The sequence below is a fragment of the Gouania willdenowi genome, chromosome 9 (assembly GCF_900634775.1).
Source record: "Gouania willdenowi chromosome 9, fGouWil2.1, whole genome shotgun sequence".
NCBI classification, from domain to species: domain Eukaryota; kingdom Metazoa; phylum Chordata; class Actinopteri; order Blenniiformes; family Gobiesocidae; genus Gouania; species Gouania willdenowi.
The window spans coordinates 28253284-28267719 of record NC_041052.1 but is presented as its reverse complement, the minus strand read 5'-3'; the positions used below and the strand labels follow the sequence as shown (position 1 = coordinate 28267719).

The 14436-nt window shown below is 38.9% G+C and overlaps 1 protein-coding gene across 6 annotated transcripts in view; it reads left to right on the top strand.

The window, feature by feature from the left end:
* Nucleotides 1–14436, top strand: part of fbrsl1 (fibrosin-like 1) — a 408768-nt gene that overhangs the window by 383364 nt on the left and 10968 nt on the right. For all 6 annotated transcript variants that reach the window (XM_028458506.1, XM_028458504.1, XM_028458509.1 and 3 more), the window contains 7 exons: nt 2331–2381; nt 2526–2621; nt 7418–7489; nt 7591–7620; nt 8528–8599; nt 8946–9078; nt 10619–10702. In XM_028458506.1, the coding sequence (XP_028314307.1) occupies nt 2331–2381; nt 2526–2621; nt 7418–7489; nt 7591–7620; nt 8528–8599; nt 8946–9078; nt 10619–10702 (538 nt within the window). The remainder of the gene's footprint in view (nt 1–2330; nt 2382–2525; nt 2622–7417; nt 7490–7590; nt 7621–8527; nt 8600–8945; nt 9079–10618; nt 10703–14436) is intronic.

Below are 14436 nucleotides of genomic sequence, written 5' to 3'. Positions count from 1 at the left end.
GTTGGTACCACGTTGTGCTTTATCCGGAGTCTTTAAGCTAAGCCAGCACTGTACGGGCCCATGTTTTCAAATCAGTCCTCCGTTTGGGAATGTCTATTGGTACACAACCAGCAAAGATAAAATCCAGCTACAAATAAACTGGCCTGGCTCGTCATGCCTTCACAATGTCTTTTCACCCGCAAAGTAAATAGTGAGGTTCCAGCTCACCTCCCTGTGACAGAGGGTTAGTAGGTGGAATTATTTTGCTTATGACGTCATAAACTTAGCAAACTCAAACCTGCCCATCTGAGCACACATTTCACAAAATGTTGAGCAAACAAGGGATGGCGGAATCATACATTTTCATAATGAGGCTATGGCAATGCATATAGCCATTAAAAAGTTACATTTGTAAAATATGGAACCTTTAAACCAATATACCAAAACAGATAACCTTTCAGATTATGATTTACTGTAAATCAGTTTTGATTGATTAATCTTATGTCACGCTCACGTGTGTGTGTGTGTGTGTGTGTGTGTGTGTGTGTGTGTGTGTGTGTGTGTGTGTGTGTGTGTGTGTGTGTGTGTGTGTGTGTGTGTGTGTGTGTGTGTGTGTGTGTGTGTGTGTGTGCGTGCGTGCGTGATAGAGCCAACAAACTGGCTGTATTTATCTAGGCTGTTATTCATGAACTGCTGCTGGGAGCAACCCAGATCTGTTGTTAAATTGTTTTATCATGGTTTGAATGTATCAATGTATGTTGCTGCTCTTTTACCTATTTCATCTTGTTTAGTTATAAGGATGTCTTTTCTGATTTTTCTATATTTCTAATGTTGTTTGTAAAAAACAAAAAGCAAATATTTGTTGTCAAACTGTTGTGTATTCTCCATCCATGTCTTCCTGCTTATCCAGCTTTCTTCACCTATTTTGTAAATGGACCATGTAATTTCAGCTACTTAACAGCTCTTGGCTAATGGCTGTAAAATAAAGTACAACACATGTATTTGATTAATAGTCAAGCCCTTCAAGCAGCTGGCTTGCGAAATGGCAGCACCAATGCCACCAGATTACCAAATCACACACAGCGCCGAGCCAACACCTCTACTGTTGGTGCTACTTTGTTTGAATTGAGCTGTTTTACCCGAAAGGACATTTACCCATACCCTACAACAAACATCGCTACTTGTGCCCACTTACATCTAATTAATACCAATAGTCTTGCAATTTTGATTTAGTCCAAAACATCTGTACAATCAGCATGTCAACACAAAGCACCGATTCATAATCAAGCACTCAACAACTGGTGATCTAATGCTTGTAAATGGCTAAAGAGAAATGCTATTGCTCTGCTAGATGTGACTTTACTTAGTTTAATACACTGTTTAATATTTCTTAAATTTAGATACTATCTCATCATTCACATGGATTTTAAGCTAATCACAAAAGCTTTGTACACTCAAGGCTCTCTAATTAAATCACCAGTTTGATTTTAGTCTTGCGTTCCTTATTCTAACTTTAAAGGAGCATATGGCAGGATTTGTGAAAAAAATAAACAATAATTGTAAGTTTTTTAATGCTAATGGATAATGAAGTGTCCAAAACCAAAAGGAATGAGTCCACATACATATCTCCCTCTTGCCTTGAACAGGCTGTGTGATGCATGATGTACTGCAATTCATGGTCCAAATTTCCAGCGCAGTTTTGCGGACATGACGTCAAATGATGCTGAATGTGCATCCTCGACAGCTTGGAGACTTGAGGAAGACACAAACTACTGTTTGGTTCATCAGAGGTCTTGCAGTAAACAGTCATATGAACAGCGAGTAAATAAATAACCATGTTGCAAGATCAGCTGCAGTTACTCAGATGGCTGTTGTGTAACTATGGAGTCTTTTATTTATCCTGCCCTATGCTTCTTGAAAGCCTGTTCAAAAACCCCTTTGAGTAAAAAACACTATACTCGTATTTCTAATATAAATACCCCAAACTCTGAACAACTGTTCTCATTTTGAAATTATGTATTTGCTTAGTTTGGCCAGAACGCACAGCCTTTCTGTTCAATTTAAAAGCCATTAATTTTGGCTAACTACTCAAGGGTTAACATTGTTTGTAATTTGCCTGCCTGTCTGACTGTTCTGTTTGGTGAAACTGATGACCGATGCAAGCCAGCTGCTTCTTTCTAGGGCTTGATAATGTGGTTCAAACCCTGCCCATTACTTGCTGCAAATATTGGTCTTGGAACTTGGAAATTAATTATATTGTCATTTGTTTTTGCTCAGGACTTTTGAAGAAAATTGCATGAATAGATAATTTCCTAATTCTTTGCTGACCTTAATTTTCTTATTTTTTGTAGTTCGACAAATACACCCCCAAACTGGACAATCCATTCATCAGACACTCAAATGTGAGTCATGCTGAACCATTGAATAAGTTGTATATCAAATGTTTGATATTTTTAAGGTTACCTTCTGCAGATTAACAATATGACTATTTTTTTATGTGTGCAAAGTCTAGTTTCTGAAGTGGTTGCTGTCCTCTCTTTTTTCAGTTCTTTCCCTCCTACCCTCCAACAATGTCAGGCATGCCCCCACTGCTCCCACACTCAGGACCCTTCAGCTCATTGCAAGGAGCCTTCCAGCCCAAGGTCGGGCTCATATTCTCTTTAACATTACTTAGAATAGGCTGTGGGAACTTTCATCTTTTCACTTTCTCTTCCCAAGCCTCTATGAGATCATAGCAATTGGATGTAGGAGACAATACCATGTAATTGTTGAGAGTGGCTTATATGAAACCTTAACAATACATAAACAAGTGAGAGGTTAGGGGGAATTCTTAGATTAGTGACTGCAAACACGGTTATTAAGAAATAATTTAATGGTTGAAGAACCAATGAAAATAGGCAAAAAAAGTGATAATATTCAACACTGACTTCGGGCAGTTAACCTTACAACAAACCATGTGTACTTTTAGAAAGTTGTGTTGGTGTAAATATACTTGTTTACTTTTCTTGGGGGATTGTTACTTAATTACAGAGGTAATGATTATTTACAAATGCATATTCATTCATATTTACCAAAAATAATTTATTCCTAGATTAGTGGTATGATTTGCATTGGTGGTTAAATATTTCCAGTGCAACACAATATAGAAATGTTGAATTATTGATTTCATTAATGACAGTTCTTCAGTGTTGCGCTTTGAAGACAGTCCCTGTCCACTCCGCTCCTGATTTAAAGCTCTGCAGCATGTTTTGCATGTTACACTAAGTACAGAGAGGTTTCAATTGTGCTTCTGCAAATTTTTGACCGTGAGATATCAATGCGTGAAAAAATAATCTCTAAGTTACCAAATGGTCTATGGACCGTACTGGCCCATTCATTCAAGAATGCTGAATTCTCTACTTTGCCTTTTTTGTCCTCATTCAGCCTGCAGCTGTTGTGCGTAAAGCTGACAGTTAACACCTGCCTGTCAAACATGAGATTGGTTTTACATAGTAAAATGAAATTACGTTAACAACTCTCTATGTGCGCTCACAGTGGATAAAAATAAAAATGAATGAAATGAATAGAGTAAAGTTAAAAAGTGAAGTCAGAATAATGTGAAACCCTTCAGATCCAACAGTACAGAATCGATTTTCTTATTTCTAGACACACTTGAAAAAAATATCTTCTATTAGTTACATTGCAGTCATAATGATTAAAGTCAGATTATTCTGCATCTTATCTAACTTTTCAGTGTTGGTGTTTTATTAATAAGGAAAATATTCCTAATAAACTGTCTGCCTTCTCACTTTCATTGCTCAAATTTTGTCTTTTTAAATGTTTTTTTCATCTTTATATATAAACTATGATAATAAAAAATATTAAAACCAAAAGTCAACGGGCAAATTAAATGACTATTTATAATATTTGGATGAAGAAACATGTAGAAAAACCATGAACATTCTGTAAAACACTTGTTTCTCATTGCACTGACAGCAGAGCCACAGATAACTTTATCCTGGTTGCTAACCTGCTCTGCAGCAGGTTATCTGTAGGGGCTAAATCACCATGGTTACTTGTCCTGGATAAACTTGGCCAGCTTTCGTTCAACTGATTTGGGGATGATTTTGTCAAGGATTGCCGATTTTTGCAGGCTTTATTCCCTATCCTGGTTTTGTGTGATACCCCCATAGGTAACAGCGCGGCCACGGAGCAGTAGACTTTGAAGAAAAAGCTGTGTTTGATCATAGTGTGTGAAATCTTACTTTAGCTTAAAATTTATTTGAGAATTAGGCCATCCAGTTCAGATATGTTATGTTTTTTGTTTTGTAAAATCTAAATGAAGGATATTTTATTTATTTCATTTTTACTTTTTTAGTTTCCCCCCTTGAGAGATTGCCACCTTATTGTGGTCAGGGGGTTTGCATGCCTCAGTGACCTGTATACCAGCAAGATGTCACGTGCAGGTGTAGGTGCAGACCCAAATGCAGGGACGGAGGCGGAGCTCAGGTGCAATAAACCAATATTTATTGTTTTTGAGGCATGGTCAGACAAGCAGGGATTCGACACATGGGTGGTCAGTCCAGGGAGGCAGAGGTAATCAAAATCACAAAAATGGCAAACCAAGAAGAACACGGAGCAAGAGTAAAACAACAACAATGTCCAAATGTAAGGGAAAAAACACATTTTGTCGATCCAGAAATGACTGGCATGAAACCAAGCCCTGGGGCCTCATTTATAAACGCAGCGTACGTACAAAAGAAAGCGTATGCCACATAAGCAAAGTTTGGGATTTATAAAAAAAAACCTGGCGAGATAATGTGCACGCCTCCACGGCAGCTCTGACGCTGCTGTACGCACAAAATCATGAGAAACAGGAGAAGGATGAAATTAAAGACAGACTCTGTGAAATTTATAGAATTTGTGTGAAATAATCGAACACATTGAACTTTCACAACACATATTATTTGAAGGATGCATTTGAAAAAACGGAGGAGGAAAAAAATACCCAGGGAGTGAGTGATGTGCACGCACCTACAAATACAGTTTTATATTAATAATAATAACAGTAATCAAAACCACATGATCATTGCATGGTTTATTTTTCAATTGTCACAGTCTGATGATGCAACTCAACGCGATCTGCCTTTCTATCATTCGTAATGCGCTCTGTGTCACCAATTACACTCTCCTGCGTGTGTCCACCTCAACAATTAAAACATCCACCTCACATTGAGTGAAATTTGTTTTATTTGCTCGATTTCCCCTCGATCCATGAAATTCGTATTAATGAATATTCATTCAGGGCATTCACTGGACCTTTTCTGAGACAAAACTTCCCATTTATATACAGAGCAGTTAATTGCAGCTGGTGAACAAGCACCAGCAGGAGAAAGCTGCTGGGAGGGAGGCCAAGAGTTCCTGCCTGCCCTACAAAATAAACCACATCCTGACACAAGAGCTTAGTCTACAGATGTGAAAATGCTCATAGAAACACAAATGCACCACTATATCCTCTTGTCAAAGCCTCTCACTCACATATGATCATGCTATGAAAATAAAGCACATCAGCATCAGTATAATCTGGCAAAGCATAAACATCTGGAAACCTGTCAATTTCTGTCAAAGAAATGTTGATCTGACAAAATACACTGGAGTGAAAAAACCTATATTCGGTATATGCTTCTTTAAATTTTCTGCGTTACTGATCGCCTTCTCCTATTTTAGTTTCCGTTTAGCGCTCCCACTTAGCTGCCTCTCCATGTTTGCTTTTTTTTGTGTTGCGTAGAGCAGTGGTTCCCAAATTTTTTGTGCCCAAGGTACACCAAAGGACAAGTAAAAATCTGAAGGCACACCTATTGTGCAAAATAGCCTTTATAACATGTGTTATCACTGATATCATGTCCATTATCTGTAAATGTGTATAATTATTTTTGAAAGCCAAACAAAATGTGGCAAAGACAACTATATTACTCGTGAAAAATGTTTACGAAATATACATAAAAAAAATTAAGTATTATGAAATGAGTGCAAGTAGTACATTAAAATATATATATATATATATATATATATATATATATATATATATATATATATATATATATATATTTGTGTGTTGCAATAATATTGCAATAATTAGGGCCCTATAAAAATCAGTTTTATTTTTTCCAAATTCTGTTTTCCACATCAATTTTTTTTATTACGTTTTTTTTTTGTTGTTGCTGTTTTTTTTCAAAATTTTTTTTTCATAAAATATTAGTTTTTAACTCCTGTGAGAAAACTAAATAAATACTAATAAGTAAAAAAAAATGATTAAACAAAATGTCAAAAATAAAGTAAGACGGCTCCTTTTTAATTATTTATGTCATATAAAGATGTATGACAACAGCATTAATGTCGCCCAATTGCAAATTCCACTCAGGGATCAATGGTTTACTGAATCTGATCAGGTTTATTGATTAAATTTTGATCAACTTAATTTAAATTCACCTAATTTAAACGATCCTGATGACGTCATTCCAGACCATAATAATTAAACAATAACAAATGGATGGTCTCGTCCACAGCAACAAACAACTTTAACCACAAATGTTGTGTAGCACAGATGAGATGTTAACACACAGTAAAGTGGTGGCTCTGTATTTAGGAGTCACTGATGATTTGCGTAGTTTTGTGGCAGTTTAGACACGGGTTTCTAGTGGTTTAGGAGCTGTTTGAAGCGGCCAGGACGGGAGGTGAGCGGGCGGTGCACCTAATAAACGGTCCCTGGAAACATTTCCCCATAAAAAAAGAATTATTTTTCTTCATGGTGACGGCTTTTCATTTATAATGCACTAAATAATAATGTATGATTGTTGTCCCAAAATCCCACGGCACACCTGGACTTGCCTCACGGCACACCAGTGTGCCACGGTACACCGTTTTTTAACCACTGGCGTAGAGGTTGATTTGCGTCACCTGGCTTTGACCCGCCTTGCCGCCTCTCATCTCAATGAGGAGAGTGTCTCAGGTCACAGCCACAGGCAGGTGCAGGGGTTCTGTGCAGCGTAACTACTCCGGGCGGCAAACAGTTTACATTATAAGCAAGAGAAAACCAGATGTTTACCTTATCCCCTCAATGCCATGGACCCTTTAGAGGTCGCGGGCCCCTGGGCAATTGCCCAGGGGCCCATATGGTTAATCCGGCCTTTACTGGAGCATGCTTGTACATATGATGCCCCCTTAACATTTCTGACTGCCCCTCATATATGCCTGCCTACATAACCGGCCCTGCTTACAGGGCATGGTGCGGCATATGTTTTCCAACTGCAGTGCGTCACGACCATGCTTGAATTTTAGTGCAGAAAGCAAAAGCCAATTTGAGAGGGCAGGCGCTGAAAGTGTTGCGCCTTTTAATTGCTGCATGATTATTTTCTTAGCAACTAATGTTTGTGCCCATCTCATCCGTTGTGCCTTTCAGGCTTCTAATCCTATTGATGTAGCAGGACGACCTGGAGCAGTGCCGCACACATTCTTACAAAAAGATCCACGGGTGAGCATCGAACCAATAATCTTTACACCAGGAATCAGATCTTCTATTTTTTTTTATTCTAAAAAAAATAAGTTCATGCACTTTTTCTTTTGCTGATACAGATAACAGATCCATTTAGGACATCTGTTAGGGTAAGTTGTGTTGATGTTAATTTTTCATCTTTCTGGTCAGGCCACAGCAAAATTCATAAAATGCCTTGATTACGGGCGTTACTTCTGATGCAGTAGGAGACGCCCACTAAGGCAGTCAATCAGTGCTGGCAGTAACAGTCCGCTGTCTTCTCAACTACTACATACAAGCACACAGCACACACAACCCTAGACGCTATATTACTCACAAACAGTCCCTGCTCTACTCCCACCAAGAGCCTTAGAACACTGCGGCCACAAACACACACACAAACCAGGAAGACACACACACAGTAGCGAGAAGTACATGCACGTTCACATACACGCAGAGACAGACTGGAATACACATACTATGTGTCTGCACATACACACATAGCTTGATGAACTCTCTGATTAGACCAGCATCTGCTCTTCATAGAAGTCAAAAACATCACAACTGCAGCGGGCTGTTTCACACAAGGCATTACACTTCCTCATTGATGCTGTCAGTCAATGCTCTCTGAGGGCTGTGATTGGACGGAATCCTCCTCCCCCTTTCATCTTTTATAGGAGGGCCGGGGCCAACTGTAAAAGTTGGGGACGCAGGGCAATCGAAAGAATCCGTCTCAACCAATAGCAAAATTTACTTATAATAGCCGGCGTTCAACCCTTGACATTTTACAACTAAATACCAGAATTAAAATACTTTTACTAAAATGTTAAAAGTTGGACTAGGATCAATCAACAGCACTACTTAATACCCAAATAAATATGTATTCAGCAGAAAAAAGTTGGTTTGGGTTTAATTACTTTTTAACCTTTGCCTTGTTTAAAAATACTCAAGAGTCTCTCCTTTGTATAGTTTGGCCAAAAACCTCTTAATGTCAGAGCTCCTTTTAAGCTTCTGATATGTTTTTTTCTAAAATTTTAGAAACCTGGCAAGTGGTGCGCAGTGCATGTCCAGATTGCATGGCAGATCTACCATCACCAGCAGAAAATGAAGGTGCGTGAGACTATTATTCATACTCTACCTGAATTGTGCTGCTATGTAGAACATGATATGCTTTTTGGTCTTGGTGTTATAACCTAAGTATTTTTTTAATCAAACAGCAGAGACAAGGGCATCATAGTTTCTTCTTGTTCCACGGCTCTTTGGGGTGTTAGGGTATTTGGGAATAATGCAGTGTGAAATTAATTATCAATGAAAATGATCTTACTTGCCCCACATGTTACCTGCTGTCTTATTTTACAGCCCCTACACACTGCCATGTGTAATGTAGCAGTTCTGGTTGTCCCTTAAATTTATGTTTGAAAACATTTTGTCTCGCTCTTGCCTTTCTAAAATACAGCAAATGCAGCTAGACTCTCACAAGTTAGACATCAATGGGAAGTTGGACCTGTTCAGTCGACCTGCAGGCCCTGGAGTCTTCCCAGGTTTCCCATACCCTCATGACCTGGCAAGACCCCTCTTATCATCCACGGGTCAGTCCAATCTTATACTTATACTTGTGTGTTTTTTTTTTTAATTTTTTAACAACATTTCAAAGCTGTTTTTGTCTAATGCAATGTTATAATATAAGTCTCATAAAGGTTTTAACTTCTGTTTATATGATGTTCACTTCAATTAATGCCCTTATAAGTCCATTAATATGAATAAGACAGTGACGTAGCACTAGGGTAGGGTAGGCAGGGCGTTGCAAATCGAGACTACCAATGGCAACACCAATAACAACGCGCAATTTACAACAAAGTCATCTCAATGCGCTTATCAAAATATAAAATTCATAATAAGAAAGAAAAAAAACCCACATGAACAAGTATTTAGCCATCTAACAAAATCAACAACATAAAGCACCATTAAAGAAACAAACAATTATTTAATATAGCCTCCATACTCTCCCAACAAGATATATCTCATGACACAACAGCGCATCCGTTGTTTGTGTTAGAAACACAGAAACACGGAGAAAATGACAACAACAACAATTCGGAACAGCCTCAGTGAGGAGCATCCACAAAACCAATCCTTCCATTCACTGTAGAAAATACAAACAATGTTCTGACCTTACCTTTGCTGAAGGTCTGGTAGCTCAGGTGTTGGTCTCCCATCTTTTAAAAGCTGTCGTTTTTCCTTAAAAGAAAGCTTCTTTATCATCTCTACCGCTGTCATCCTGACTGTAGTGTTATCCCGCCCACTAGCTAGAGAACGTAGCAACAGCGGCCACGTGATATCAATTCACTAATGCAACTTACGTATATCATTTAGCGTAGCGTGGTTACATCCAAAGGCAGCGTAGAGAGCTGCCTTTTTACGTAAATAGTTGTCATCTTGGAGAACTGACTGCGCATGCGCAAACACATAAAATCACGCTATGAGAACAGAGGCAGAGCAGCAATGTGCTTTTGGGAGGGGGTGTAGCCTCCTACTGCCTTACAGCGGAGTGAGACTGTGCCGTACCAGGAAATAGCAATGTTTAGTCATTTGGGCTATGAAACACAGAAAATGCTGACACTGTCAAACTTATAGGTACTGTAGGCTATTGAAAATTGAAAAATAAATAATTTATAATTATAATAAAAGAAAAGAAATATAATAATAAAAGAAATATAATAATAAAAGAAATAATCAAAATATCAATTCACCCTTGGGTAGGCACTGCCTACCTTGCCAACCCTGACTGCACGTCACTGGTATCAGATAATTCTAATTGACTAATTGGTTCTGCATTTGATGGAAACTGATAGGATGTTCTGATTATTCAGATTTGTATCAGACACTCTTAAATAACTGGCTCTTCCATTAAGAAATTGTGATGGAATGAACGAGTAATGCTAAAAAGGCGTAGCACAAACATGCTGGACACATAGAGCAGTGGTTTCTGAATTGGTTAAAGAAACAAACATTGTTGGTCAACAGGTTAGATTCTACAGCCACCTGGTTACTCCCACTGTGGGTCCATAAGAAGTACTTCATAGAAGCAGATGGTGATGATAACATAAATCACCTTTCATATCTTCATAGGCTCTGGACACCAGGCTCTCTCTCCATATGGCCCTATGCCCCACCCTAGCGGCTTCCTGGCTCCTAGCCATTTGGCAGATAAGTGTAAGTAACCTCATATCTGCATTTTTATAAACAACTCTACTTTCTGTTTGTGCATCCTTTACACTCCAATGTCTCTCTACTGTACTCACATTTTAAACACATCACAAGATCAATATTTCTGTTTGATCTTGAGTTCTTTTATAGGTTGATCTTGAATTTTCTTTTACCACATGCATTACCATGAACTACTTAGTGCACGTTTGAATATTATTGGCGTATGTAGCCACATTTGAAGGACAATTGGGTTAATTGTTGGATCTTCTTTATCTTTAACTCATCATTAATTGCAATTAACTCAATGACGTATAAAATATATTAAAGTATACTAAAGCAGTGTATTCTGCATTTTATGCATTATTCAGCTTTTTGAAACTGCTTAACATTTTTAAAAACATACCTGTATGCCATCTAAAAGTTGTTTTCATAAATCCTCTGATAGAGATTTACTGTTTTTGACTCCACAGTACACAAATGGGTCGTTGACAAATGGTCATATGACTTAGGAACAGTTTCATGTATTAGTACTTTATGCATAGTATGATTTGGGGTCCTCAAGAAGAATGCAAATACGCCACCAAAGCGGGAAATGTGTCTCTAAAAAGTGTTTTTACTTCATTCTTATAGTGATTTCTTGTATTTCTTTGCCAGACAAGACAGTGATGTAGTGCTTTGTTTATCATGTTCCCCATGATATCACTGCGCTTTCATTCGTATTCAGGTGTTTATGTGAAAGCTACAATATCAACATCCATTGTTTCAAAATACCAGAAATGTCACATTGGCAGTGTTTTTGACATCAGTACTGGATGAGAACAACTCTTGGATGACATATTACAAGTACAGTTTAGAAAATGTGACTTATCTGATTAAGCAGCTTTAAAGTGTACCTGTAGTGGAAATGCATATAACAAAAAATGTGTTTTTATGTTTTGCCAATAGGGGTGTAACGATATCTTAATCTCGAGTCAAATCAAAGTAGTGTGAAAACTGCCTTATTCTTTTTAGATTAATTTGAAGTTTTTCTAGAGTAAGATGACCATGTCAACATTTAAGGTTAGGAGTAATCTCTGAGCATTTAAAGTGTCCACTAACCTTTTAAAGCCCTTGTTGTCAACAACAGAAAACGTCTGTAACTGCGCCCATATCTTGTTATTTCTTGATCGCTTGAGCTGTTCTGAGGGTGCTTGGTTGTAAATGCTTCCTTTAGAGTTTGCTGTGTTTGTATATCGTCCACCTTTTCTCCTTATGTTTTGTTAATGTTTCTACTCCTCTGACTTGTAATCCCCTAGGGCATGCACAATTTCTCCAAACTTCTCCATTTCTCACTCTGCTGGCTGTCACCATCCACCATGTTTCCTTTCCCCTCTGACCTTGCACTGTCGCACGCCATTGGCTCAACCACTTGCTGGGTTCTCACCAGGAATTTTTTACAGCATAGGGGGTGTTGGGCGCAAGCAAGCGCTGTTGGCTTGGAAACATTTTGAAATTTACAACTCTTTGAGGGCTAAAATTAGTGAAGTAAAGTTAAAGTTGTTTTAATTAATCTTTGTTACTGCCTTACTTTTAGAGGTGTGCCATCGAAGGGACCTCACGATTCGATTCAGGGTGCTACGATTCGATTAATCAACGATTATTATGATATTAACGATTATCACAATTTTTTATGCTTATTTTTTTCTTTTCGTCACTTTGTGGCTATTTCATACTTTTAAACAAGGTTTACGTGTCGGTATCCATTCATTAAATTAACCAAAATAAGACAAACAAAATAAATACATATATATAAAAAAATAACTAAAATATTAGCTTGTTCAGCTCATTCAGTCTGATCTGAACACAAAAGCTTATTCAGTTAAAAAAAAAAAAAGACTTCAAGACACTAAACATTTTGCTGTGCACAATCAAAGCAGCTTTAATAAAACCTACAACATCAGCTCTCATAACACTTGTGGATTTTGGGTTTCTAAATAAAATGTGGATGGATGAAAGAACACAATGAATTATTAATGGCAGGGACTGTAAGTGCTGAGACAAATGTGCAGTTGTAACAAAAGGACCTGGGGCCTCATGTACAAAAGGTACGTACGACCAAAAACGTGAAAGTCAAAGTCGACGGCAAAATCCTTATGTTCAGAAACTGGAGTGAGTGTGGAAATGTGCAGTCTTTTACGTCATGTCTGAGGTGGTGTACGTACGTTTCTATATAGGATAAGGACTTATTAGACACTCTACCAAAATAATACAATACATTCACACATGAACCTCTGAGCTGCTGTTGACATGTATCATTTATAAACCGTGGACGGTTATTACGGTTATCTAACCAGAGGATGTATTGCACACAGGCAGCATTAGGGGCAGCTAAAGGGCTGCAGGGGTCCTTAGGTAAAGATGGGAGCGTCCGAGTCCGAGGTACGGCTGATATATGTGTTTCTGAGTTATTGAGATTAAAAAGAGAGTTAAAGCAACCCGTGCACACCTGGAAGTCCCTTTTGTGTTCCCCCTACGTTGCTGAAAACTGAACTCAGGGGGCGCCATTCCTCCGTAGAGGAGAAAAAAAATAAGCTCAACAGCACAGGTGAGAACCCTGCGCCTGTAACCTATGACGATGCCCCAAAGCCTCATAGTACTTGTAGTTCACTCTGAAACGGTCTGCAACAGCCAACCCAAAACTTGTTTTTAGCGCAACTGCTTATTATTTTACACCGAGACATAACCATGGCCCCGCGACCCGGCAACGGATAAGCGGAAGAAAATGGAAATCTGCAGTATCATAATATCTTCAATAACGTGACATTCCTAATTACGAATAAACAAAATGTGTGCACCTTTTTAAGAAAAACACATTGAAAGGAATTTTTAGAATGATTTTATAACTTGAAGCATAAACTATGGGGTGTGTGATGTTTAATCCTCTCGCAACATACAACCTGGATGGTGCACATTGCTGCTTCACGCCGAGAGTGAACAGAAAAATACTCTTCCCACAATGCAAACAGAGTTGTTACGCCTCTACTTTCCACAATGCACCATATCTTTAAAGTGACAGGCCATGCCGATCAACGAACGTGCGTCACAGTGGCCCCACAGGGGACTGTGCTGTCCCCCTTTCTCTTCACCCTGTACACATCTGACTTCTGCTATAACTCTGGGAGCTGCCACCTGCAGAAGTTCTCCGATGACACAGCCATCGTGGGATGTGTGGCTAAATGGAACGACCAGGAGTACAGGCAGGTCATCATGGACTTTGTCAACTGGAGAAAGCTCAACCACCAGCTCAATGCCAGCAAGACAAAAGAGATGGTGATAGGCTTCCGCAGGAAGTCACCCCAGACTGCACCGGTGAACATCCAGGGTTTGGACATTGATATCTTGGAGACATACAAATACCTGGGTGTTCACCTCAACATTAAACTGGACTGGTCACACAACACCAACGTCCTGTACAAGAGGGGTCAAAGTCGACTGCACCTGCTGAGGCGAGTGAGGTCTTTTGGAGTTTACAGGACTCTGTTATGGACTTTTTATGACTGTGGTGGCGTCTGCACTTTTCTATGCAGTGGTCTGCTGGGAAGGAGGGAGCACAGAGAGAGACAGGAAGAGACTGAACAGACCGGTCAGGAGGGCCGGTTCTGTCCTGGACTGTCCTCTGGTCTCTGGAGAGGAGATGGGTGAGAGGAGGATGTTAGTGAAGCTGACATCCATCATGGACAACTCCTCTCACCCCCTCCATG